This window comes from Mycena indigotica (assembly GCF_014461135.1).
Source record: "Mycena indigotica strain 171206Taipei chromosome Unknown Mind.scaff0001, whole genome shotgun sequence".
In the NCBI taxonomy this organism is placed as follows: Eukaryota; Fungi; Basidiomycota; class Agaricomycetes; order Agaricales; family Mycenaceae; genus Mycena; species Mycena indigotica.
Window position 1 is genome coordinate 2,411,296 of NW_023503000.1, and position 25,704 is coordinate 2,436,999.

At 50.1% G+C, this 25,704-nt stretch overlaps 13 protein-coding genes across 13 annotated transcripts; 6 read left to right on the plus strand and 7 right to left on the minus strand.

Moving 5' to 3' along the window:
* Positions 1-277: 277 nt before the first annotated feature.
* Positions 278-1,508, minus strand: MIND_00068400 (uncharacterized protein; the record flags this gene model as incomplete). Its single annotated transcript, XM_037357644.1, has 9 exons — positions 278-434; positions 481-530; positions 577-705; positions 753-819; positions 869-975; positions 1,028-1,044; positions 1,097-1,177; positions 1,235-1,326; positions 1,378-1,508. The coding sequence occupies 9 exons, from the start codon at positions 1,506-1,508 to the stop codon at positions 278-280; spliced, it is 831 nt and encodes a 276-aa protein (XP_037225554.1).
* A 940-nt stretch (positions 1,509-2,448) lies between these two features.
* MIND_00068500 (TRAF-type zinc finger protein) lies at positions 2,449-3,966 on the plus strand (the record flags this gene model as incomplete). The annotated part of the gene is made up of 5 exons (XM_037357645.1): positions 2,449-2,487; positions 2,535-2,708; positions 2,762-2,998; positions 3,044-3,799; positions 3,850-3,966. The coding sequence occupies 5 exons, from the start codon at positions 2,449-2,451 to the stop codon at positions 3,964-3,966; spliced, it is 1,323 nt and encodes a 440-aa protein (XP_037225555.1).
* A 303-nt stretch (positions 3,967-4,269) lies between these two features.
* Positions 4,270-7,616, minus strand: MIND_00068600 (uncharacterized protein; the record flags this gene model as incomplete). Its single annotated transcript, XM_037357646.1, has 8 exons — positions 4,270-5,565; positions 5,615-5,838; positions 6,109-6,221; positions 6,273-6,323; positions 6,370-6,599; positions 6,652-6,877; positions 6,936-7,281; positions 7,340-7,616. The coding sequence occupies 8 exons, from the start codon at positions 7,614-7,616 to the stop codon at positions 4,270-4,272; spliced, it is 2,763 nt and encodes a 920-aa protein (XP_037225556.1).
* Positions 7,617-7,695: 79 nt separating this feature from the next.
* On the minus strand, positions 7,696-9,028 carry MIND_00068700 (uncharacterized protein; the record flags this gene model as incomplete). The annotated part of the gene is made up of 2 exons (XM_037357647.1): positions 7,696-8,418; positions 8,471-9,028. 2 exons carry the CDS (start codon positions 9,026-9,028, stop codon positions 7,696-7,698), a joined length of 1,281 nt encoding a protein of 426 aa, XP_037225557.1.
* Positions 9,029-9,179: 151 nt separating this feature from the next.
* On the plus strand, positions 9,180-10,355 carry MIND_00068800 (Delta-aminolevulinic acid dehydratase; the record flags this gene model as incomplete). The annotated part of the gene is made up of 5 exons (XM_037357648.1): positions 9,180-9,190; positions 9,238-9,484; positions 9,535-9,987; positions 10,035-10,251; positions 10,303-10,355. The coding sequence occupies 5 exons, from the start codon at positions 9,180-9,182 to the stop codon at positions 10,353-10,355; spliced, it is 981 nt and encodes a 326-aa protein (XP_037225558.1).
* A 94-nt stretch (positions 10,356-10,449) lies between these two features.
* Positions 10,450-11,305, plus strand: MIND_00068900 (uncharacterized protein; the record flags this gene model as incomplete). Its single annotated transcript, XM_037357649.1, has 2 exons — positions 10,450-11,185; positions 11,238-11,305. The coding sequence occupies 2 exons, from the start codon at positions 10,450-10,452 to the stop codon at positions 11,303-11,305; spliced, it is 804 nt and encodes a 267-aa protein (XP_037225559.1).
* A 47-nt stretch (positions 11,306-11,352) lies between these two features.
* Positions 11,353-13,548, minus strand: MIND_00069000 (Metallophos domain-containing protein; the record flags this gene model as incomplete). The annotated part of the gene is made up of 9 exons (XM_037357650.1): positions 11,353-12,126; positions 12,174-12,318; positions 12,368-12,548; positions 12,605-12,745; positions 12,791-12,867; positions 12,914-13,122; positions 13,168-13,278; positions 13,330-13,374; positions 13,426-13,548. 9 exons carry the CDS (start codon positions 13,546-13,548, stop codon positions 11,353-11,355), a joined length of 1,806 nt encoding a protein of 601 aa, XP_037225560.1.
* A 535-nt stretch (positions 13,549-14,083) lies between these two features.
* Positions 14,084-15,565, minus strand: MIND_00069100 (BSD domain-containing protein; the record flags this gene model as incomplete). Its single annotated transcript, XM_037357651.1, has 4 exons — positions 14,084-14,352; positions 14,405-14,503; positions 14,556-15,384; positions 15,434-15,565. The coding sequence occupies 4 exons, from the start codon at positions 15,563-15,565 to the stop codon at positions 14,084-14,086; spliced, it is 1,329 nt and encodes a 442-aa protein (XP_037225561.1).
* Positions 15,566-15,636: 71 nt separating this feature from the next.
* MIND_00069200 (Carbamoyl-phosphate synthase) lies at positions 15,637-17,078 on the minus strand (the record flags this gene model as incomplete). The annotated part of the gene is made up of 4 exons (XM_037357652.1): positions 15,637-15,750; positions 15,798-15,978; positions 16,033-16,840; positions 16,895-17,078. The coding sequence occupies 4 exons, from the start codon at positions 17,076-17,078 to the stop codon at positions 15,637-15,639; spliced, it is 1,287 nt and encodes a 428-aa protein (XP_037225562.1).
* Positions 17,079-17,306: 228 nt separating this feature from the next.
* On the minus strand, positions 17,307-20,321 carry MIND_00069300 (Carbamoyl-phosphate synthase; the record flags this gene model as incomplete). Its single annotated transcript, XM_037357653.1, has 8 exons — positions 17,307-19,105; positions 19,155-19,193; positions 19,240-19,278; positions 19,333-19,434; positions 19,487-19,901; positions 19,947-20,032; positions 20,079-20,183; positions 20,228-20,321. 8 exons carry the CDS (start codon positions 20,319-20,321, stop codon positions 17,307-17,309), a joined length of 2,679 nt encoding a protein of 892 aa, XP_037225563.1.
* Positions 20,322-20,388: 67 nt separating this feature from the next.
* On the plus strand, positions 20,389-20,752 carry MIND_00069400 (uncharacterized protein; the record flags this gene model as incomplete). The annotated part of the gene is made up of 4 exons (XM_037357654.1): positions 20,389-20,404; positions 20,454-20,550; positions 20,608-20,629; positions 20,684-20,752. 4 exons carry the CDS (start codon positions 20,389-20,391, stop codon positions 20,750-20,752), a joined length of 204 nt encoding a protein of 67 aa, XP_037225564.1.
* Positions 20,753-21,990: 1,238 nt separating this feature from the next.
* MIND_00069500 (Cell division control protein Cdc1) lies at positions 21,991-23,730 on the plus strand (the record flags this gene model as incomplete). The annotated part of the gene is made up of 8 exons (XM_037357655.1): positions 21,991-22,052; positions 22,104-22,176; positions 22,222-22,399; positions 22,453-22,492; positions 22,538-22,639; positions 22,680-22,873; positions 22,925-23,111; positions 23,160-23,730. 8 exons carry the CDS (start codon positions 21,991-21,993, stop codon positions 23,728-23,730), a joined length of 1,407 nt encoding a protein of 468 aa, XP_037225565.1.
* Positions 23,731-23,811: 81 nt separating this feature from the next.
* MIND_00069600 (uncharacterized protein) lies at positions 23,812-25,462 on the plus strand (the record flags this gene model as incomplete). Its single annotated transcript, XM_037357656.1, has 8 exons — positions 23,812-24,093; positions 24,156-24,168; positions 24,217-24,398; positions 24,451-24,563; positions 24,617-24,645; positions 24,694-24,839; positions 24,895-25,284; positions 25,331-25,462. 8 exons carry the CDS (start codon positions 23,812-23,814, stop codon positions 25,460-25,462), a joined length of 1,287 nt encoding a protein of 428 aa, XP_037225566.1.
* Between the last annotated feature and the right edge of the window lie 242 nt (positions 25,463-25,704).

Consider the following 25,704-nt stretch of genomic DNA (forward strand, 5'->3'; position numbering starts at 1 on the left):
GGACGTGCGCCAAAGATACAAAAACACAAGGCCGAATTCCTCTCCAATCGTGCTGACGTGCAAGGACACAGATCAGCACAACTAGGAACTCGCCCTTCTTCATCTAAGGGTCGCGTATCTCAACATATATTTGGCTTCTCACATCCAGTTTTAGCAATTTTTGTCTTGCAGTTGCGTGGTATTGAAATGCGACAGAGGAAAATTCTCCACTGGTGGTAGGGAATAGATATATTGGTTTGTACATTTGGGCTTACTATACACTACTGGCGCTGACTTTTTAAGGCGCGTCGACTGGGTTCCAGCTAATACCGCCCTCTTTCCCGCGATCAAGCGCATCGAGAGCAGCCATATCACTCTCGTCGAGTTCGAAATCATAAAGATTGGCGTTGGAGGCAATACGGGACGGTGTCTGACTCTTAGGAAGAGGGACAAATCTAAAGCCAGCATCAGACTATCCGTGACAACAGAAAATCTGCTTACCCCTTCTGTAATGACCAGCGGAGTAGAATGTGCGCGGGATCACGATTGAACTAGGAATATAAAATAACATGAGGTTGAAGAGTCTCAGTGTGATACCTTGGTCGCGAGTTTAGTAATGGCTTCGTGGTCCATTTGCCCGCGGACAATAGGACAGTAAGCTTGAATTATGATCCCGTTCTTCTGACAATATTCGACAATCGGCTTTTGTTGGCAGAAAGGATGAAGCTAAGATGAAATTTTGCAACAGAAGAGCGGAGCAAATCCTGGCATACCTCAATCTGGTTGACGGTGGGTGCTTCAAAACCGGCGTTATTTATCTCTTCCAGGTGGTGGACATTGCTGCAGAATTTTTGTGAGAGCATCAGTTAAGAGACCACAAACCACTCACTAGTTCGACACACCCACAGTCCGAATTTTGCCCGCTGCCTTCGCCTCCAGGAGGGCTTTGTAGGTTTGCAAGCGTCGTTCAGTTCCAGAGAGAGGATCGTGAATCAGCTTCAGAATGGTGTGTTGGTGGAGTCGAGAAACGCGTCAAAATGAGGCGTACGAAGAGGTCGATGTACTCTGAAATTTGAATCAAGATGGCTGCATTTGTAGTGTTGCAGGATGCAAATACCGAAGCCAAAAGCCGCTAAAGATGTGTCCACACCCTTGACGGTGCTTTCATAACCATGGCTTTTAGAAGCGCACTTCGTAGCTGAAAACAAAGGTTAATCACAACTGATTCAGAACTGGAAAGTCTTTCGTTGCATACTTAGGAACAAATCCTCGCGTGGGATCCCACTTTCCCTCACGGCCGCACCAACAGCAGCTTCGTTTCGGTACATCTGAGCCGAGTCTATATGTCTATGGGCCAATTTAGAAGTATCTAAAGCATTGTCCTGCGACTATACTCGCCTGTAACCGGCCTTGAAAGCGTCTAAACAGCTTGGCCGTGCATCATAGTTCTGATAAACACCAAAGCCGAGGAGCGGCATGGTATAGCCAGTCGAGAGTCGAACAGTGGAGGAGAGAGTGAGAGCAGCCATGGTCGTCTTGAGAGCCTGTGGTCAAGCTGGGGTTGATGAGTCAGCGATTCTGATCCTTGATAAGGCCGGATCGATCAGATAAGATATGGAAAGACGAGCAAAATACTAGGATTCTTCAAAAGGTCATATAACCATTGGCTTAGAATGCATTCAACCCATTACGCCCGAGTTATGAGCACAATTCAGAGCTGTTAATGCCACATGTGTTTTAGGTCTACAAGACCTGATGGAACCTGGCCAACACACATTACCGAGCTCTTCCTCGACAAAACGAGCACTCTGGATCCAATATTGGAGGCCCTTCCCATTAGTATTGACGCCGACCACCGTATTTCATTCACGCCTACTTCTATCCTTAGGTCAACCACAAAGACGCGCCAGCACCTGAGGAATTGGTCGCCATCCCACCATATCAGTTACTAATAAGTGTGAAAGGAGGCCAGATACGCACCTGAATGCAAACATTAACCAATAAAATCATTCCGAAGTCAGGCTACTTCATGAGCGAATGCATCGACTTTTTGAGGTTTTTGTGACGCTACCATCAGAACTCTCAAGTCCTGGTCGTGATAATCGTACATTGTCAAACTCATTTCCCCATGGATACAAACCGAATCCGTTTTCGAGCAGTAACGCGGAGTGGTCCTTCATATCGAGTACCGCCAGTGGTGGAGTTGAATCGATCACATAAGTGTACCCAGACAATTGTTGCCAGTAGGGTTGAACCGTAATGAGCGGAAATGAAAAGGATTTTTTCTTCATTGAGACCAACGGGTGGTAAATGGTGGACGAGGTGCAGACCCGGTCCTCCTTAGCTTATTTTTCGATTCCGCGTAGACGTAGAGTTGCTTGATGAACGAGCTCAGAGCAGACATGGACTATCAATCAAACTTGAAAGAATCGGTGAGTGTGACCCGCCTGTCACATCATTTTGACTTCGATGCAGTACAACTACGTCGGCGAACCAAATCCGAATCTAGTCTGTTGCGTTTTGGGTGAGTGTTAGAATTAGCTAACAGCTAACAGCTCTGCTGCATTTGTCGTGCTCCGTTTCTCGACCCAGTCACCACTCGCTCTTGTGGACATACTTTCTGTCGGACTTGTTTAGTTCAAGCGCTCGACCATGCAAAACAGTGTCCTGTTGATCGGTCCCCGCTCTCGCTCGAAGATCTTACTCCCACCAATCCCATTATACGCGCGGTCAGTGGCGTCGTGCTCTTCGGTCTCCGTGGTTTTCCTGATCACAACTCAAGTTAGTGGACGAACTGATCGTGGAATGCATCCATACAGAATGCCCGCAAACAACACAAAGACAACTGCTTACTTCTCATCTCCTTGACTCTTGTCCCTTCAGTCTAGTCTCTTGCCCTACCAGTCAATGTGACGAAACTCTGCACCGCAAGGACCTCGCAAAGCATGATTGCACAAACGTAACGAAACTGGTCCCCTGCGATCTCTGCGGCACCGAAATTTCGTTGGACGATCTTGAAGTAAGTGAATTTATTCTTGTCGTCGATTTTATCTGACTGATCTAGTTGCATGTCTCTGAATGCCAGGAAGACACAACCTCTTGCACAGCTTGTTCTGTTTCTTTAACCCGTGCCCAAGCTTCCTCACACTCGGAGACCTGTCCCGCGACAATCGTCGATTGTGTGCAAGCTCCCAACGGCTGTTCTTGGAACGGGCCACGATCTCTGTTCGAATCCTCCCATAAATCGACCTGTCCATACGAAGCCATCGCGGGCTTCTTTGCATTGAATAGCACGAGACACACTCAACTTGAGCAAGAGAACAACATCTTACGATATAAGATGGCGACCCTTGAGGATACAGTACACACACTGAGACGGGAGCTCCAATCGGCCAAGGCTGCTTTGGGCCCGTGGTATCGAGCTGACGGTGTTTCTGGGTATTCGTCTGACCGGCAGTCAACCAGCAGCGGTCTGTCGTCGTCTATTTCGACGTCTGATCCTACGCCACCAATCCAAGATTACAACGCCCTTGCCGCATACTTCCCATCAGAAGACACGCCCTCCAACCGTGCAGCCGGATTCTCCTCTCCGTCGTCCCAATCCAGCTGGGAAGCGTCGCGAACTGAACGGATAGCTCCGCTAAATTTATCCACATCTCTTGAGGGCGCTTTGGTCGGTATTCGTGAGTCTGTAGTGACATTGGACAGCGCGCTAGACTCTCTTGGTCGTCGGGCGGACATTGCATTGGCCAACGAAACGATGCGGCTCAACGAAGATGTCATGTCTTTGCGGGCCAACATCCATGGGTTACGAATGCAGGTGAGTTGTTGTTGAGTTGTTGCTCGCTTTGGTAAGCATCTGAGTTGTAGGTGCACACCATCATGATCGAAAGGAACGCCCAAGTGACAGGACGCAATCCAGAGATGGTCGATGGTGCCTGGCCAGCGCTGCCAACTGGTCGCTACTACTCGGGCACAAAACTCTAGAAGCCGTTTCAACTTTGTCCTTGTTGAAATTACACCTTTGTTTGTAATGTTACTACTTACTTGTACGAATATGATACTAGAATAAACACAGGATGACGAAGGAACAATTACACGAGCATAACACAGAAGCAGAAGAAGTGTGAAAGCAGAAGCGAGTGTGGGCTGGTTGCGACTCCGGTGGTAGAACACTGAGTTATTTGCGGCGAGGGAAGGAAGGGTTAATTACAATCCACCGGGGTATGAGTTAGGTTAGTTGGGCTATATGATATCGTGAACCACAAAGTCGTTGCTGATCTTGTTGCTTCATGAATAAGCAAATACCGTCTCAGCCACCGGCTGTGGCTCGTAGTACCGCTCCGTCGGTGTTTGGAACTCCTCTTCGACATAACCCGCCATCCCATAATCGTACTGTGAATACTCAACACTCGAGTCTGCAGTTGCAGAGGGGGTTGGGTAGCTGTTGGCATCATAGAAGAAAGGCGTAGTCGGTTCAGCCGTCTCCGGAACGGTTGGCTCATGGTGTTTCAGAGCGTAGTTGAGCTCGCTGGAGCCAGGAAGATGAGGACTCGACCCTGGAGAAACAGTTGATGCGGGCGAAGGATAGCCGACTATTGCTGGCGAGCCAGCAAGCAGACCCTCCGCCACACTCGCCCGTCGCGGTGCGTTGACATCCAAGCCAGACATCAAGCTCAAAAAACCAGTTGGACAAGATTCGCGTCTTCGGAAGTCGGGCGCCTCGTTCGAAATGTCCGAGTAAAACCCGCTCGTTGCACTCGACTCGCTCGCAATTGAGCCAAAGCGCGAAACTTGGTACACAGAGCTTTCGTCTTCGGTGTCAGTATCGGGTCGAGGGAATGCGAAGTTGCTGAAGTCGACGGGCGAGTTGTGCTCGCTGGTGTCTGTTGAGCAAGTTGTGTTGGCCTGTCCAAATGAGTAGCCGGACGCTGGTAGTGGCCCGGGAAGTGGAGCTGAGATGTTGCGGGTTGGGTAGAGATGGTGGTCACGAATGGATACAGCATGGAAAGGTGACAAGGGAGAAGGTGAAGGGGATTGGGGAATTCGATAGCCTCTGGCGTCCATAGAGGAATGACGAGTGTGTTGGATGGGAACTGTTGTCCTATGTGGCATTACTGGCCGCATATAGGCGGCGCTACGAGGCTGTTGGCGGGCAGCAGAAAGTCGTTGAGTGGCAAGGAGGGCACTATTCTTTGCCCGAGCGATTGCCGCATAGGGATTGTGAGGAAGACGGGCTAGACTAGCGTCGACTGAACGACGCCTGGCTAGAGGGTCTAAAGGATCAACAAGCGAGCCGACGACAGGTAGCGATCCACGGCGCATGCTATGCAAGGAAGGCAGCTCGTCATCTGGCGTTTCAATCACTGGCGACCCAAGTCCGAACGAGCTGGCAGAGTCGGTGACCACGTGAAGCTGAGGTGGACTTGTCTGGGTTGGGGAAGGAGACAAACTGGACGAAAGCGAAGGGACAGCCTCAGAGGGTGAATCGCAGGGTTCACCGTCTTCAGACGGCGAAGAGGCATCCTTCTTCAGTGCCTTTGCAGCCTTGTTCTTTTCCTTTGCCCGTCGGTTCTGAAACCATACCTAATAACAGTGTTTGAACCGAAAAAAAAACAGACTACTGAGGACTAACCTGGACACCACGGGCGGTCATGTTCAGCTGCGAGGCTAATTCTGTTCTGAGGGCGGCATTTGGCTTGGTATCGCGTTTGAATATGCCTTCAAGGACCTTGAGCTGGGCGCTCGTTGTCCTCTTGCGATGTTTGACTTCGTTTGGTGTGTATGGATAGAAGGCTCTGTAGTCAGTTGGGTCGACACCGGGGGCCATTGGATGCCAGTTCGGAGGATAGGTCGGGGCTGAACGAAAGTGTGGATGAGGAAGCATAAGCCAGCCGCTTATAAGTAGGAAGAGAGAGGGATGGAAAGAGAAACAAGTTAAGAAAAGCTGCCGTTCCCCATCATCAAAGTTGATAGATTGTGTGGCTTGTCGTCGTCAAGCAGCCAAGATACTACATAAAAACTGCCGCCCTGATCCTCCCTCTAGTGCCCCTCCTCCTCCGGTTGCAAGCATCGATTCTCGTGCTCTTGAGACAATTCCATGACCCCAAACTCCTTCAATGTCTATACGCTCGTCGGGTTCAGTACGCATCATTGCCCGAATCAAGCTAAACAGTTCCGGCATGTCATCCATCTCGATTTGTGAAAAGTCTTCTCGGCGAAGACGCAGCCATGAGTCGCCTCTGTTCTTTCTGTTAGCCCACAAAACAAAGCTTCCGCAAGACCACACTTACTGGTCGGGCACTACAATGTTAGATGCTGTCTCGAGCATTGTCATGCCAAAGCTGCGACGTGTGAAAATTCCGCTGAAACCGGACAAGGACTACCCACCTGAACACATCAGCAGCCTTCCCGTACCGCCCTTGCAAGACTTCTGGCGCCAAGTACATCTTATCGCCTTCTCTTTCAAACCCGACGACAGATTCCGCTTCAACAATTCGGGGCCATATCGATGCCATTCCAAAATCCCCAATTTTTAGGCGACGGTCCCCAGTCACAAAGATATTTGACGGCTTGATGTCGAGGTGGATCACATTCGAGCCATGGATAAAGCGCAAACCCTTGGTTTCTTCTTTAATAACTGACGACCAGACAACTAGAAAAACCACTCACGTTACTAAGCTCAACCATGATTTTCCAGATGAGAGCTTGGTCAAGTCGCGGGAAGACTCGGCCGTACTCCCAGAGAAAATGAGCCAAGTTGCCTAATTCGCACAGCTCCGTTTGAATATAGAGCACATCGTCTTCCTCCCAGCTGTCGACAAATGTCAAAACATTTGGTTGTACGCCACCGCATGTGAGATGTTGCAAAATCTCGACTTCTTCCCGTAATCTCAGTCTAATAAACGAGATCCAATCAGCTTGTCGCCGAGGGTGCGGATACAAAATGGACTTACCGATGTCGCACGCCCTCAAATCGTTTCGATTTCTTGACTGCATATTCTCCATGTCGTGTTCTCGACTTGACTTTGATGACCTTGCCAAATTCGCCACTTCCAAGTTCGTCGAGCTCTTCAAATTCCCTCTCAAAGTACCCCACCCGCTCGACAGACTGGTCCGACAGACGACGCACCGAACTGGGTCGTGGAGTGAATGGATGATGACGAGTGTATCTGGCTCCAGTTGGCGAGCCAATAGTGGAGGCAGAGGAAGAGCTGGAAGCAGACCGGCCAGGAGATAAATTGAGTGCATTGTTCGAGGGTGAAAACTGTATAGGTCGATGTGTCTTGGGCAAGTGCCAGTCTAAAGCGGACATATTAGGCACACAAAAAGTCAATTAGCATTCAACAAAATGACATACCACGTCCTTTTGCTCGCGTGGGAGTGCCCGTGAGTGAGTTTGTGTCGCTGCCACTCGAAAATGCGCCACTGCTACTCCGACGCGACAGCCATCGAGTTCGAGCGATCGGTCGACCAAGACCCAAACCAACATATTTATCCCGATGCCCGCTTGGGCTTTCATCTTCACCTTCAGAGTCAGTCCCAATGTCTTGTGTCGGTTGACTCGGATTGCGGCCCAATGCTGGAAAAGCTGCCGGTAAACTTTTTCGTGGCTTGCCATTCTTCGGTTCAAACATAAATCCAGGAAGTCCGACTTTGTGCGCGACAGCGCTTTGCCAGGGCCGGTCGCCCACAAGGTAGCTTGTCTTGACTCTTTTAACCGGAGTGCCGGGAGCCTTCTTTGGGTTGTGTCGCCGCTGTAGTTTTGGCACCTGCCGCCAACGTTCGTTGAATAAAATCATCGACATCCATTTCGGAGTTGGTGTCCCCAGTGAAAACTGTGGGCCAACCAGAACCTGCTTCTGGTTCAAGACCGGGGGTAACGAGACCATCGTCAGAATATATTGAGCTGACGCTGGTCGAAGCTTGGGGCATGGGATGGTCCATGTCATCGTCTTCACTCAATGCAACCCCCGAGTCCCGCATGTTGTACTTTTTGGGAATGGTGGCTGGTGGTGGCCGCGGTCGTGGAGAAGGACCGCTGATGGATGGCTCCGGGAGAGAAGCAGCAAAAAACATATCTTGGTCGTGGTCTTCATCCATGATAGAAACACGTGGTGGAGAAGAGCCCGGAGAAGGAGTCGCTGTCCGACTTTGCATCTCGTTCCATGACTGGGGAATATTGCTGCTTGGACCGGCGTAGCTGTGTCGAGCAGAGGAGCGGGAAGTAGTAGGCTGGAGGGCTGGAGATGTGATACGAGAACGAGTGGAAGGTGGAGGGTTGATTGCGGGGCCGAAAAAGAGAGTGGCAGCACTTTCAATCCGCTCAAGAGGGGCTCGTGTTGGCACCAATCGACGACGAGGCAATGGCGAGCCTGCCTCGGAGGATGAAACACTCGACTGTGATCCGGTTCTTTTGCGAGCGACTGGAAACTCGACCTAATACAAGTCAGAAGGAGTCAAAGAAACCACACCGCGTTTGTTGACTCACGGGTGATGGGGTTCCTTCCAGCAATTCTTGGGAAACTGGACGCGACCGAGCGCGTCGTTTAGTTATGTGTCCACCTGGCGAGCTCGCCTCGACTACCTCTTCTTGGCGGGAGATAACAGGGAGCTCGTCATCGAACTCGTCTTGGAGCTCTGAGATTCGAAGACGGGTGAGGGTGGCAGTATGACTCCGAATATGAGCGTCAGTCTCTGCCACCGAGTGGGGAGTACGGGTAGTAAATTGTGGGGGAGCAAGACGATGGAACGCGATGTTGTTGGGAGACACAATTCGAAGAGGTGTAGTGGTTGATGTTTGTTGGGATGATTTCCGCTTTACGCCCTGTGTATTCGTATTGAGCGAGAGTGGTGTCCGACTCAGCACCGGCTTGGCTGGCGTGAGCAACGGTTGTTGTGGAGCAAGAAAGACGGCCGCATCTGAATCTTCTGGCGTTATTGGACGTGGTCTAAATGGAGAGTTCTGGCGTGGTCTAAGCGGAGATGGCGTAAGCAATGGCGAGTTTTCGTAGGTTGTCGTTCGTGGAGGGGTGTGCAGCGACAACATCGCGTCGCGCGCAGTCGTCGTGGTGGAATAAACAAGTGGGTCACGCTACGTCACAGTCATGCTGTAATCGGTCACGCGTCCACCATCAAACTAAGTTTCGCTCGGCTAGACGAGTACCGCTGACCCCGACACTCTCTTTCATCCCACCACCATGGATATCTCGTTCGTAATCTCACACCAACGACTATGAGCAATCTTACGATTTCCAGGTCAATTCTTCAAGGCGGCTACCAGCACCCACTCAGCAGGCAATGGCAGAGCAAGCGGCAATTGACAAAATCTATGCTGATGTACCCAATCTTTATTACGGACGATCCAGACGCCTCTCAGCTCATTCCGACTCTTCCCGGCCAGTCTAGATGGGGCGTTAACAAGTTGGAGGGCTTCCTTGGCCCGCTAGTCGCAAAAGGTCTACAGAGTGTTATCCTCTTCGGCGTCCCAATGTCCTGCGAAAAGGTATACGTGTCACTTCGGGCTCTCCTGGAGCAGCTTCTCACGATGGTTAGGACTTTCGCGGTACACCCGCAGACGACGAAAATGGCCCAGTCATCCTTGCGATCAAGAAACTTCGCTCGCTATTCCCTGACCTTTACATTGCCTGCGACGTCTGTCTTTGTGAATACACGGATCATGGTCACTGTGGTGTTCTCCACAAAGATGGGACTATCAATACTGAGCCTTCAGTTGAACGCATCGCAGAAGTAGCTCTCAACTACGCTCGAGCGGGAGCCCACTGTGTTGCCCCCAGCGACATGATGGACGGTCGAATCAAGTATATCAAACGGTCCCTCATCGACAACGGTTTTGGAAACAAGTGCACTCTTATGTCCTACTCCGCCAAATTTGCCTCTTCACTCTATGGGCCTTTCCGAGATGCTGCTGGTAGTGCTCCTTCTTTTGGAAACCGCAAATGCTATCAACTTCCACCCGCTGGTCGTGGACTGGCTCGTCGTGCTCTTGTATGTCTATGTTAATTTCTATTCAATGGTGTACTGAATAGCTCTAGCAACGCGATGTTGTTGAAGGTGCAGATATTCTAATGGTCAAACCTGCCATGCCATATCTCGACATCATTGCGGATGCAGCCCAAATCGCTCCAGACCACCCTCTAGCCTGCTATCAGGTTAGCGGGGAGTTTGCTATGATACATGCTGGCGCCAAAGCGGGAGTCTACTCACTCCGCGACATGGCCTTTGAATCTGTCGATGGTATGCTTCGAGCCGGTAAGTATCTTTCTTGTGCCTTACGCTACCTCACATTAATCCCTCACACAGGAGCAACTCTTATCTTGACTTATTTCACCCCCGACTTCCTTGAGTGGCTGTAGAGACGAGAAAGAAAATGTTGTTGTACCACCATTTATGGAAATAGAAACTTGGATCGGCTGTGATGTCGTCATCGTCTTTTCTTCTCCACCCACAATGTCTACCGCGACGCGTCTGACATTCGCGCTCGTCTCAACGATAGTGCTTGTAGGGACAATCTACTCAGTCGCATACGGCACATACCTTGACACTTCCAATCCTCTCCTCACCCACCTGCCCCATCCGCTCAGCCAAACCCACCGCTTCGCGAGCAAGGGCAACCCATTGAATGTATACTTCATAAAGAAGGCTTGGGGATGGACTTCAGCTGCATTTATACTTGCTTGGATCACGGGGACCCCTTCGACACGTAGCCTTCGTCGCCTGAGTCGTTGGTTGACGGCCACGGGGACATGGCTGCTTTTCACTGCTTGGTTTTTCGGGCCCGGACTACTCGAACGCGTTATTCTTGTCTCTGGTGGAGAATGCGTGGTTCCCCTTCCAGACGGCCAACCTCTGGTGTTGCCAGCAGAATACTGCCACACCCGCACAACCATCTCCCCAGAAACACATGCGTCATTCTTCACGTCCCAGTCGCTCACGTTGCCCACTGACTGGCGCGCAACTCCCCGCTTACGCAAAGGTCACGACGTCTCCGGACATATATTCCTTCTCACACTCTCCGTACTGCTCCTCGCTCAGCAAATCAGTCCGTCATTTTCCCTCACAAGATGGTCTACACCCCACACGATTGCCGTCTACACCAATATCGGGCTGATACTGACTTGGTTATTTGCATGTGGGACCACGAGTGTGTATTTCCACTCGCCTGGAGAGAAAATCAGTGGGTATTGTGAGTTGTTCAGCCTCTACCACAGACGTCCACACTGATTTCACCTCCCAAGTGTTGGGTCTCGCTTGTTTTGCATTAGCTCAGATCCCGGGCAATATTATAACAGGGCAAGGCCGGTGACTCTAGTACACTCTACTATATATACGGATGATAAATGGTAGTACAAACTACAGCATCCACCATGCAAAAATGATCCATAACAGGACTGTTGGCCACAGAACACCCAACACGTCCGCAATTGTTGCCCAAAACAAGCCTTTTCGACGCAGAATCATGTCTGAGTCGCTACCGGGGGCCAACAGCGAAACGAGATCAAGCAAGGACCTCCAAGTGGGGATAGACAATGCCATTCGTCGTCTCCGACCACGAAAAACAAACGTCCAACTCCAGCCATGTGACACAGCTACAGGTTTTGGGTTTCCTGGCGCTGGCAGGAAAAAAGCAGGAGCAGGGTCATCACGCGGAGCAGGCCATTCCTCGTCGTCAATATGTCCATTTCTTTGCATGGCATATTGCGCCGGATAAAGTGTATCATCTTCGTCTTCGTCTGCTTGAAAAATGATAGCAGGGGTGAGCATAGGTGACCCTAATGGCGTAGCAGGTCGCGAGGCTCGCATTGTGGGTCCGGGAGTCGCATTTGGTGTCCTCAGTGATGGTGGGAGTTTGTTTCGTGGACTCAATGGGACCGCTGGTGTGAATGGAGACCAGGGAGAGGCAGCGCCGAGATTATTAGGACTGTGGTCATTGCTGCTCAACGGGGAAAGCGACATTGGTGGAAGAGGGGCGTTTCGCAACCGTTTGGACCGATAGATGTTGAAGACGAAGAGGAAGATGAGTGTTAAGAGCGCAAAAGGTGTGTAAAGAGAGCCATATATCTTGGCGGTATCCGGAAGCAAACACAAGGTGTCGGCCATCGACGTTCCAGACGTCGTTGGGTCAACCTAGGGTTAGGGTTAAATCCACTCAACTTAAATCTCAGTCTAATTACCAGCGAGAGAAGCTGAAATCCGGGTCGTTTAATGTGCACAGACATTGAGAATGACTTGATGGAGATCTCGCGGACCGATTTTGAACCTCCTGCAACTTCCAAATCGACAGTGTGATTGAACTCGCAATAATCCCGATTGTCACCGCTGAGAGGGCCGATTTAGCGTGGTTTGAAGGGAGCAGAAAACGAGAAACCTGAATATAGCAGATGGTTGGATTGCATTCAGGAGGAATGCAGTAGTGTGCTTGCCGAGAGTATTTTGATACCCATGACCGACGCCTCTGCGAATTGTACCCTTTTCTCGAAGAGGGCCACAAGATGCGGAATCTGGTCGCGCCATGGGAATGTGAGAGAGAAGAATTGTAGGTCGCGAGTCTGGGTCATGTTAGATGAGCTCTTCGGTTTGGTGAGTAAAAACATGGTAGACACACCATGGACGAATGATTTAACAAATTCAACGCTACCTCCATGAGCTGGACTCCAGTGGTCGTATGGCGTGCCCGATCGTTGATAGTCGTCGTCGACTAGTCCCGGCGCATCCAAGCACACAAAAACATGGTCCCGAATAACAACTAGTGTATGTTAGTCTGGCGACTCTAACTTTTTTTCCCGCTCACCTTGTCGGTTGAATGGGCCAACCACATTCGAGTAGTATAAGCGAACATTCTTCGGCGAGGAATGCGAAAGACCCATTCTACATCATCGTTCAGCTAAATTGAAGTCAGGCAGTATTAACTGACCCAACATCATTATTGCCTGGGATGTAGTAATGGGGGGACGATGGGGCGCCGGGGAAAATCTGCTGGAACTTGCGCCAATAGCTGGCATACTCTGCTTCTGATCTCACAAACTTGCCGCTCGAGAGCATGTCACCAAGAAAAAACACGGCGTGCGGATTCAATCGTTGGGTTACATGCCAACTGCGTTTCAGGTTGAGCTCGTAAAGGGCCTAGCGAGTCAAACACCAGACATATTGGCAAACAATTGCACTGACCTCATATAGAGTTTGACGAAGGCTTTGCCTCCTCCATGAGACAGATGGATGGCGAACTTGAGGGTCTGATATCAAGAGTACATGTGTCGGCTTTCCACGACGCCATTCGTTCTAGAGACCGAGTGTTAAACTACACGTAGACAAGATAACACAACTCCTTACCCGCTCAGGCCATTTACAGGAAGACAGAGAGTAAAAGTAGACGCCCTGACGGCATTAATACAAATCATATCCAAATTGAGTAGTTGTTTGACTCACCAACTCGCCAGCGACGAGCGCAACGATCCATCCCAGGCGAAGAGAATTGATTACGACTGTCCGTGAGAGGGTGCGGGAGATTCTATTCGCCCTGGCTGCTTTTCGGCGCGAACTCACGCCCATTCGCGTGCTGCAGAGCCACCAAAGTAGAGTTTGGTCACGCCGATTAGACGCGAGAGTAACGGTTCAAGCCTCTAAAGCGAAGCCGCAGTAGAAGACGTCGAAGACAAGATTGATGCAAGACGTGGAACGGCCAGAAAACGGGGTCACAATGTGACAGGCTCTCTGCTATTTTCAAGACAGACTAAATGCGACAAGAGCCTTGTAAAGTGGACTACGGCTCGTGCCGGGCCAATTAATTGAATTTTACTCAGCCAAACCGTTGCATCGCTGTGTCGTCGACTCAAATTGGAACGAACCTCAGATTGCATTGCGGACCGTACGCGGACCATCGGCCCGGCCTCGGAGCTCCTACTCCAACTCTGAAATAGATTTGAGTCTGTTTGTTTGTTTGTTTGTAATATGCAAGCTACACTCAAAAAAAAGGTATGCTTACACCCAGCAGTTTGAATTTAAGCCAGAACGATTGTAATGAGCCTAATTGCCTAAGTCCAGAATTGCTGTTTAGTCGAGCGACATAGTCGTACATATTTAGAATTCATTCCCAATCACTGTCATTATCGGACTCTGCAGCCTTCTTGTCAGCCTTGTCTTTCCCTGCGCCATCAGAGGACACGACATCATAGCTCTCTTCACTACTCTCTCGTGGACTGGTAGTTGCTGGTGTTGGTGCTCCAGATGACGGAACAGAGATAACTGTATGTGCGGCGTCAGATGCTGCTGTTGGAGACTTGGCTGTTGCAGCCCCAGGCGTTGCGTCGTCATCGTCCTCCCAGCTGAAATCTTCCTCGCTTTCAGTAGTCGAACCTGCGAGAATGAGATGTTGAGCATCGAGTGGATGATCATGAAGAGCACCGACGTTGTAGCAAAGCCTTGCGCTTCTCTTCTTCTTGTTCAATTTGGTGGACGCGGAAGAAGTAGCGCTTCCAAAACACTTCACGAGTCAGCAGCGACGGTACTACACGAGGTTTTGGAAAATTAACCAGCTTCGAGAGAAAGTTTAATCATACCCAAAGAGTCTTGGTTGGCTTGTAATGCTTGACCATCGGGAGAGTCATTCAAGAGAGCCGTGATCTTGGCAGTCCACTCGTCGCTCTCCAAACCATCCTTCATGGACGAGGCGAGCCATTGCGTATATATTTCCTTCACACCAGCATCTGCCTCTGGATCCAATTTGATAATTTCTGGGTCGTGGCGAAGACGTTTGAGCAATGCCTCTGCACGAGTTGCGACAGCCAGTTGACTGTCGGCTGCCGACTGCGATGCGGCTCTCTCTCTTCCTTTTCCGCCTGACTCTGGCCCATCGAATGGCATCATCCAAAGGTCTGTTCCGTCCCACGAAACGCTATTCGAACCCACTCCAGACTGCTGCGCATCGGGAGGGACAACTTTGACTGCGTCCCGTAATACCTCTCCAGCCTCCTTCATCGCATCACGCAGTAAAGCCTCACTCTTGTGGACATACTCTTCAGCTTGGGCCCGAGTAACACCTTGCACACGTTGGAATTCTGATGTGAGGGTTGAGCGCATCTGGGCGAAATCGATGTTTTCTGAAGCATTCTTGAGCGATTCGGGAATATGACTTTGCACGGTCGCGACAATGTTGGGAGGTAAGGCGGATTGGAGACGAGAGAAGAGGCCGGCAGTAGTAGTTGTCGAAGGGTCTTGTACTGCAGGCGAGCCAGTTCGTGGAGTCGTTGATTCGTCGCCAGAATCAGAGCCTGGTTGAGTTGGCTCAGGGGACTTTGGAGTCTCCATGGTCAGTCGACTCAGTTCTTGTTGAGCTTGCGATACAACGCCACTGAAATCTTTACGTGCTGTCTCGAGAGCATTCTGGCTCTGAGTAGAGTGTGGGGAGATGTTCATTTTGTGTGGATGCTCAACACACCTGTTTGCGAAAAGCACCCCACAAACGGCCAACCTGTCCAATGGCTTGCGATACTTCCTCGTTAAGACTCTGCTCTGACTGTTGCGGCGGAGTTCCCGACGTCAAGTCGTACGGATCCAAGAAACTATTCATCGTGGGTGAAGGCAAAGGTAATGACGTGATGGGTTCCAAAAACTACACAAACACACACAAGTCCAATCTAATTATGCGCCAGCGCCAACAGCAACCCGTGGTCGGGTTGGCGCGACCGTCGTAGACACCCTGCCAGAGATTGATTCTTTATGACTCCGACATTCCGAGATGAAGTCAGTAAACATCTAAGAAAAAGTTGGCGGCCGGTCGCAATCCAGATAAAGACACCAACCTCAATCGTATCAAGCGGACCTCCAGCACTCTCTGGGTGGAACTGCACGCCCCACACCTTCTTGCCTGAATCAATTGTGGACTTGATGCCTTCCACCGAAGAATCGTTGCAATTGATGAAGAAGGGTTCCCATCCATGCGGGAAAGGGTCTTGAAGTTGCAGCGCATATTGGTGGTTTTGGCTGTGGTGAGTTAGATTTCTCCAGTGGCAAAAAAATAAGTGGAGAAACACTAACCTCGTAACATACACCCTGCCGGCAGTAATTGAGCCAGCAGAAGCAAGCGCAAGAACGGGCTGGTTATGACCACGATTGCCAAAAGTCATACGATACGCATCTAGTCCGGCAGCCATTCCAATGATTTGGTGACCCATGCAGATACCGAAAACAGGCCTGTCCCATTCTGCGAGCGTCTTACGGAGCTTGAGAGCAGCTTCCATGCAATGTCCTGGATCACCTGGTCCATTCGTAAGGAAAAGACCATCGAATTGGTCGCGTATGGAATTGAAGTCGTAGTTCCAAGGTAAAACGGTAACAGCAGCATCACGGCGGACGAGTGAGCGCAAAATGTTCGCCTTGGCACCGAAATCGAGCACGGCGATCTTGATAGAGCCATTAGAGTTCAGTTGATATGGCTCCTTCGTCGAAATTTGGTCAACGAGGTTTTCCTTCGACGGGTCCCAGTACTCTTCAGCTTGGGGTGGTGGAGCTAAGACATCATCACCGACCGCAATGCGACCAAGAGTCGTGCCCTGATCACGTAATAAGCGAGTGATTGCTCGTGTATCGACACCAGTAATGCCCGGAATATCGTGACGCCGACACCAAGCAGCAAGAGACTCAACAGCGGTGTGGTGGGAGAACTTCTCCGCGACATCGGCAACAATAACAGCGGCACACTGAATTCGTTGGGATTCCAGCACCACTCCAACGTCCTGGGAATCAATTGGAGCTTGGTTGAGGGGAACACCGTAATTTCCGATGAGAGGCGTTGTGAAAACAAGGATTTGGCCACGATACGAAGGATCCGTCATCGACTCAGTATCTGTACAAACGATGTGAGACGCAGAAAATGAGGCGGATGAAAATTTTCACAGACATGACGTGATCGAGGTGGAGAACACAGTCTCGCCGTAGATGCTTTTGGGAGCACCGAACGAGCGACCAATGAATGACTGGCCAGTTTTGAGATGGAGGGTAGCGGGGATAGCAGCCAAAGGTCCGCTATGGCTCGCCAACCCACGAGAGAAACGGGGAATAAATAGAGCGTTTCGAAAGAACATGGTATTGCAAGTTTATTTGAGGAGGGTGAAGACTTGGTCGCTGAGGTAGCTGAAAAAGGTCAATATCATTGAATATGAGCTCCAAGCGGACGAAAGGACCCACTCGTCGCGTGTAGATTTGGTGTAAAGCATAAACCTGGTGAGGGTAAAAATTGACAAGCGTCACGACGAGTCACTCATTCGGTCTTCTCTCTGATGTTCACTATTTATTTACAAGCGATTTCTAGGCTATTTTTTGGCACCAGCTCGACGCGACTTTGGAATATGAGACTGAACCTCCTGCTCATCCGACGAATCACTTGAAGAATCGTCTCCATACATATCTTTCCGTCCTTTCCGTACCCGCGGAACAGTCGAGGTTAGCTTTGGGGTGTTACTGAGTGTGGGCGTGGCAAACGGTTGACTTGTTATGTCGGTTAGTCGACGATACGTAGTAGTAGACGGCGTATTCTTGCTCGATTGGGAACGCGCAGTCAGCTGTATGTTGATCTCTTCCTCCTCTTCGTCGTCCGAGTTTTGGTTCGCAACATGGGGCTCTCGACTGCTCGAACGAAGTTCATCGCGCTGGGATTCATCAGCCAAGTTGGCGTCTTCAAGAGATGAAGCTGGCGCCAAAACTGTCCAACTAGCGGTCGACATGGGTGTTGTTTGCTCTGCATCCGGTGAAATAGCAACGTTTTTCTGAGCGATTTTCTTCAACGCCAATGCCTTGAAATTTCTCTCTTTTCTGGCTTTCTCCTGCGCCTCTTTGTAAGCAGCCTTGGCGGCAGCTTCAAATGCCTCTTGCTCTGGGGGTTTCCTCAGACCCCCATCTCTCTTCGACTTCTGCATCGCCTCTTTATAAGCAGCCTTCGCTTGAGCCTCGAATGCCTTGAGCTCCGCCGTTATTTTCGCGGAGCCTTTTTCCTTCTTGACCTTCTCGAGTGCCTCTTTCAGAGTAGCTTTGGCTTCAGCTTCGAGTGCCTTTTGCTCGGGAGTTTTGTTCGGACCGCGTTTTCTACGTTGGGCAGGTGCTTCTGGTTCAACCGTCTTTTCGCGAAGAGCACGTTTTGGAGGTGGTTCATCGGGATTCGTGGCTAGGGCAGCTGCACTCCTCTTGCGTGTAAGCTTCGGAGGAAGAGCTTTCTCGACCACTTCTTCAGGCTTAGGCGAGATTGTGATGGGTGGCTCGATTTGAGATAGCCGCTTGTGACCTTTTTGACGCAAGACTGCATCCTGGGGAGAAGGTGAAGGAGATTCGTCGCAGACGGGATTCGGTATAAGAGGAAACTCGTCGGCAGGGAGGATAGGATCTTCTTCGACTGCAGCACGCTCGGAGCCAGAACGAATAGCGAGACCAAACATAGCTTCATCAGAAGCCATGACCTGGTCAACAGCGCGGTCACCTGACGAGTCGATATCTGTGGATTGAGTTTGGTGGGCATCTATAAGAGTTGTTGTTGGGTATTTGTCAAAACTTGGAGGGTTTCGAAGGAGCGGCGCGGTTTGAGAACGAAGAGATGATCGTCGTGATTCAGGAACTTCTACAGGAGGAATCGAACGTCGCTCATCAACTCCCTCGTCGTCGCTTGATTCAACATTGTAAAACCGCCGAGAGCGTCGACGAAAGTGAAGGTCGTCTTCATTGTCCGTCTCCAGCACAACATTCTGCTTTTCTCCTTCTCCCTCGTCATCATCTTCTGTAATGAGATCTGCCACGCTCATGTTGGGATTGCGCGTGATGGCGTCTAGTTCTAAATCCAAGTCCATGTCGGTGATGGAAGGCCGACTTAATTTAGGTGGGGGATGAGGAGTATCGCAATCCGAATCTGAACTTTCCTTTTCGTTGCGAGCAGCTTGTTTTAATGGATCTGTGTGGCCAACAGATGCATCAGATACCCCTGCAGTCTCCGCGCCCGAGACCGAAGAAAGATTCACATTGGATATGGGCACAGCGTCTTTCTTTGCTTTGGCCTTTGGCTTGGGTTGTTCCACCCCAATGGGACCCGGTATGGCGTTAACAAGTCCTTTCAAGAAGGCTTCCGGCCCTGCAAACGGAATATGTTAGTAAGTAATGAAGCGCGTCAATTAGCTCACCACTGGCAGCAGGTTCGATACCTTCGTTCTGCGTGGACACTACAAAGGTCGACGTTAAGATACACTTCGATGGGAAGTCAAGTACCTTTCGATTGGGCTGTTGATTGAACATTCATCACTTCCCCTGTGATGAAGTGGGCAAGGTCATCCTGAAAACCATGGAACGAAGAACTCGTACCATCATCATCATTTTCCTCCACAGACTTCTTCGTTCTGCGAGGTGCTACAGCTTTCGGTTTGGTTCTCTTGAGTTTGTCCTTGATACCTTCCACAGGAGTATCTGGAGCCGGTGTTTTTCCACGTCCCTCTGCTTTCTTTTTTGTTTTCTTCACCTCCGCAGGGGCATCTGGAGCTGGCGTCTTTCCTCGACGCTGCTTTGGGTGCGGCTGCTGTGCTCTCAGGTAGTCCTGCAATTTGCGATTTCCTCTTTGGGTCATCTTGGCCTTCCAAGACAACAATATCGTTGCTTTCCGTTGCCTTCTTCTGGCCCGCTGCTGGATTGGAACCCCCCTGAACGAATTCACCTAATTTGGGCTTCTTGGCTTTTGCAGCTGTGGAAATTGGTTTGGTTGTCGTCGCAATACTTTTGACAGCAGATGCAGATTCTGTTGGGGCGGGAACGAGGAGTGAATCATCGGCGACCTTCCGCTTCTTAGGAGGTGGAGCAGTATCTGTTGTCGTCGTCTTTGTCTGGTCTATGATGAAGGAAATCGCATTGTCGATTGGCTGAGGAAGGTGAGGAAGCGTCTATCACAGTTAGGTCAAGAAAGGTTGCGTTCCATGTAAACTTACAGTCAAGTCCTTGATCTCAATCAGAACGTCGATGGAAGGTGAGGAGGATTTGTTTGTGTAAACAATAAACGCGTCGAAATCGTCGTCTGAACATATCTCAAACCGAAGTTAAACTTGAGTGACGGGTGATACCATTCTCCAAGGCGATGTCGTTATTATACGAAAGTAGAAAGCTCGAGGCAGACGGGAAATTCAGGCGTTTTCTTACGACCTCCTTGATTTCGTCCAGCGACGCCTCTGCTTTGGAATCAACAAATGCTAAAGCGCGACGGGCCACGAACCTGTCAACAATTTGGCGAAGCGTTTGTGTCCTGGAGCGGCATATATCAAAGTAACCACGTCGGAATCGACGGCAGCGCGTTTGCGCTTCTCCATAAACGCCCAGCCGATTTGAACGAAAGCAAGAGCAGTTTATGTGACACATGTGACACCACTCTCTCAAATGGCCGGCCACCATCGTCTGTTCGCTTTCGCGGAATCAAACTCTCACTGCTTATCTGCTTTCAGCCCCTGGCTTCCACCCACATCTTCCTGGTCGCGGCTATACACTACTTGCTAAAGGCATTGGCGCCACGATGTGGTTCTTTATTTTCTACCGACTGCGGTGCGTCATATACCTGTGTTCTGCAATCTATGTGGTCTCATATTTCGCTTCCCCTAGGCAAGACGGCGGAAAACTATTGGTGCGTTCAAATAAAACATGTTGGCCACTATATTTACCGATCCTTGTACTCTAGGGCCAGCACCCATTCCTAAACCACAACGGCGACGACCATGGTCACGCAACCGAGGCAACGCATCATTAGAGCCTTCGGTATCTGGACCCAGCGACTGCAACAAACGGACAACGCGTTCGGGATGGCCCGGTTGCTCTAAAGGAAGTCCAAGGGCGTGGGAAGTTGTGTGTGGCCTCCATGTCCATTTAATATTCGAGCAAAAGATCTTGAAACTTGTCTATGAAACTTGTCTAGCAATGCCGTCCACTGGCGTTAAACACTGCAGTCGGACCTACAAAAGGAAACTGTTGAAAAATGCAATCTGGATTCGCTTGGTTCTAGTATACTGAGTAAGATCCAGGCATGATTTCCACTGCCAGTCAACGAGTTTGAATACATTCAATTACTTGAGTGAAGCTATGGAACAAAAACTGCACGCCGCAGCCGAAAGATATGCATGCATGCAGAACACTACCGATGTTAGTGCCACGGAGTCATTCCCTAATCTGACCCTACGAGCTGAAGGCGCTGCGGACCGTGGTCATCTTCGAACTGTTTTGACTATTCAGCTTGATGATTTATCCACTGTCGACGTCAAGACCCGCATCTCACAAGAGGTCTGCTTGCTTTGCGTTACCATCGCTGCCTTGAATTACTGCCCAGTCTCCTGTAGCTGGTCTTCTGAAGGGTGGCTCTCGTCAGTCGGGACACTGGCTCCTCTCCTTCAAGATCTCTGAACGCCTTTGCTCGAATCATAGCCTGGAGCTGCTGGCTGGAACTTCTCTACCTCGCATTCCAGTTGGCCATGTGAGTGACTTGCTTTGGGGTCTTTGGGGTTGTGACCACTTTCGGTATTCCTTGCCGCGGCGATGTAATTGGCTTGTTGACCGACTTGAGCTGGTTCATGTTCGTTTCTTCGTTTCTTCAATCTTGTTCAAAGAAAGTCTGGGTAACCAGATAGTCAATGTTGTCATTGCATCGACAGTTCAAGCCTGTATATGCCAGATGACTGAGATAAACACTGAGAGATGTTTGAACTTTGAGGCAACCTGCTGCCAAGGAACTCCAAGGATTATATTCGTTGTCGCTCAGCTCATCGGACTCATTGTAGTTGGGGTAATAGCCCAGTTTTGGAGTTGCGTTCTACGATGGTGCTGAACTTGACCCGTGCTTTGGCTCAGCCTTTGGATACGATGGTTCAACATCAAGGTGCCAGTAAAGAGCAGGTGTGAACGATGTGGATGTGACCTTGAAGTTACAGGTAATTTTCTCTCTCTCTCTCTCACCCTCGGATTCCATACTTGTCCTTGACTTGTCCCCCAGCTTTCATGGTCTCGCCGCGCCATGTCGTCAATGGACTAAGATTCGCTTGGACAATATTGACTCTCTGGTCAGTCTCGTCCTCATTAGACTACACGACGCGTTCCCTGAGTTTAGGCAGGTATGAGCGCCAAATATTCGTTCGGAGTGTCGGCCGTTGTGTGTGGCCAAATCCAGGTCTCAACACCCCGAAGGTCCGTCGTCTGCAGGCTTTGTCAGTCTTAGTTGACTTCATCCAGGCTGCCACTGTAACCCATGTGCTCATTGTGGCCGACCCTCAAATTATTGACCACCGGTCTTATCCTGACCGAGCGCCAGTCTTGACCTGCATTACGCAGCTGCTCGTCGACCTCAACTTGCGCAGAAGCTGGCTTTCTGCCTTGCGCCTTCGTCCTGATATAGTCGTGTTTCTGGGAGGTCTATACTACGTCAGTTTTCCAGCAATATAACCATAACTCAAGCTGCATTAGACATGATGGACGGAGGGCGATATGCCATGTCAAATGCGGAGTACGTCTTGCACTTTTTTCTCAAAATATCAATAACGGATATTAGATATGAACAATATTACGCCCGTTTCCAAAGCATCTTCTCTTTGGACCCCCACATCCCCGCATATTTTATTCCAGGAAACCACGACACGGGGAAAGTCACCACGTTATTAATACTCCTTGTCAATGGTCTAAATTTCTCCTAGTCTGGGCAAGTCCAACAAGTTCTCTTCCAAAGCCAAAAGGCGTTATATCTCGCATTTTGGGCCGTTGAACAGTCAAGTCACCATTTCCAATCACACCTTCTTTTTCATCGATGCACCAAGTCTGGCAGAGGAAGCCGTCTTCGGACCCAGCCCCGGTGGTACCACCGAATTCGTGAAGGGCTACTACACACAGCGTATGTTGGCTATCGTTACACTGGGTTGTTCTAAGGTCTTTTCGATTCCAGTCCACGAACGAGATCCCCTGTTGCTTTTCACGCATATCCCATTATGGCGCTCGGAGGGAACTAGCTGTGGGCCGAACCGCGAGCATGGCACTATCCGTCAAGGCTCTGGCTTCGGATATCAAAACACACTCGGAAAACCTTCCTCGGACCTGCTTCTTCAAACCCTCCAGCCATCGCTCATTTTCAGGTAATCAACCCCACCGAGGTTTAAGAGAGGCGTCAAACCTTTTTATAGCGGGGATGACCACGATTACTGTGAGGTCAGCCACTCATTCACCATTGCCGGACAACCGAGACAGGCTCGCGAAGTCACTGTCAAGAGCCTTTCAATGGTAATGAACGTCCGCAAACCAGGCTTCCAACTGTTATCGCTCGTCGACCCCCACCTAACACAAGAAATCTCTTACTCCGAGTCTTTGTGCTTAATGCCTGATCAACTGGGCATTTACTTGTCAACATATATTCCATTCCTCATACTTTCCCTCTTGGCCATCGTCATCGCCAATGCTTTTCACCGTCGAGGACATGCACGGTCTAGAAGAAGAGACCAATGGGCTACAAATAACTCATCGCTGCCACGACCCACTTCAGCTCACAAAAGTTCCGACCCTGATGTTTATTCTTGGACTTTCATTCTCATGGGCCAACGCCGCCGACTAATGCTCAACACAAAATATTTCAAACAATGGCTAGGCAGAAGCAATGAAAACCGTGGATTTGTCGCAGGAGTACTATACGATATACGAGACGTGGCTTGGTTTCCTTTGTTTATATTCTTTTGGTTGGCTTGGTGGACGTTTAGATAAGAATAGGAGTTCAGATGCGAACATGTGATCCCGGCCTTTTAAACCAATTGCACAACAGCTTGATGCCGCCAACTCTCATGAATGTCTGTCGCCTTGCCTGTCTACGGCCTATCTCCAGCCCCCTCCTACGCCTCATTACCGCGCTCTGGGCACTCAACCGTTGAATTTACCCCACGCGCTGGCCGACCTGACGCTGCAACTGGGACTTTGACAAAAAAGTGGCGGGAGTTGACCGTGATATTCAAGAACCAGAACGAAGATGAAGATGACCCAATTTCGGTGCCCTCATATGGTCGTAACGCAACCGTCTGTGGGGAGATTGGTATCGAGAATCCAGAGAATGTTATTACGGTCACGATGAAGGTGTGTGTGGTCTTGTGCTCAACTTCTGCTCCTGCTGACTACAACTTTCTGACCTTCCGAAGCTGGAGGGCAATGGTGGGTCCTCTTCGAAATGATATCCTACGTGCTTCACTAGTGACGCAGTTCACTTATCATCCACCGACACTGGTTCGTTCACTCAACGGGTGGTGGACGAACGACGAACTCTTTTCGATGCTGAGAAAAGCAGTGGACGACCGTGCCCCAGCGTCTTGGGATTTGCGGTTCCTCTTCCGATGACCTACAAGGAACAGGGCCGCGTCTATCGCACACCTCCCTCTTACGAGGTCAGTGAGCCATATCTAAAGTGCTGGCTGGCGGTTGATGGTTCCATCTAAGACTATTTGTCTCGGTAGTCCTCTCATCGTCGTCAAATGCACTTATAGGTTTTCGATCAAAGTGACGAGAGTCGCTACATGGCGATTGTCCTTGAGAAAGAGCTCTACCAACACGTACTTAACGTCAACTCTTTCAGTATATTCCCCCTCGTCTAATGCATCCACAGTTTTACTACGCCAATTATCTTCCGGCCTCGTGAGTCCAGACTTTTTTATATTGACCAGTATTGACCAATGTTTCTAGGGACTCGTCCTGCTCGCCCACTCATTACAGAGCCATCATTTATGTCCTCATTAAAGGTTGCGCCAGCCGAATGGCATCAGACATTGATCACTATACCCACACGACCGCGAGAAACGATTGAGCCGGTGAAGCCAATCACTTGTCATGTCCGTTTCTTCTTTGCGCACGGACCACTTGCTTATTGCATCGACGCCCACACAGTTTGTTATACCCTCAGTTCAGACATTCTGCCTGGCTGAATCGATACCCTTCCACATCCAACTATGTGGCTCCCCGACATCGCTTGGACTGTTTTACGGCTCCATCACTCCAGAATCGCTTCAGGTGGGCAAGAAGCCTCGTAAACGGTTTTATTCCGCCGTCGTCCGTGTGTTTTTGGCTCGGCAGATTTATCTGGATGCTGTAAACGGACGACAGTCATGGCGGACCATCACCATTGGAGAAGCAAATGTCCGCGCGGTCGTTCCTTCTTTCCTTGAGGCACAATGCGACTCTGACCCGTCAGAAATATCGTTGAATTGGGATGGAGAGGTCCAATGCAAGAAAGACATCACTTGCGCCAGCTTTAACTGCGCTCATCTGGTGGTCAAGGTTCGTTAAGCGTCTCAAGGGTCGGCAAAATGACAATCTGACCTAGGATTTCATCATTGTGGCCCTGACTCCCGCTAATGTTCGAGCATCACCGCTGTTACCCATTCAACACGCTCATAGTATTCGACTGGTGACGGACGGATGGACTGACAACGAGGCACACCCTGAAGACCGCTGAAAGCGACATGTACCTTTCTGTCAAAGCTCTATCTGCTACCGGCCTACCCCCGATATGCATGAAAACTGGCCCTTTTTGAAGGAATTTCTTTCTTGCAGAGGTGGTGTCTAGTGGGTCTCCTTTGCTCGGTGGTGGAAGAGTTTTATGGGGAGGCGCGCGTCCGATATATGTGTATTATTAGCAAGCTATTCGGACACATTGTCGTACTTGTGCTCTGATGGACATGTGGTTCCCGATTGAGC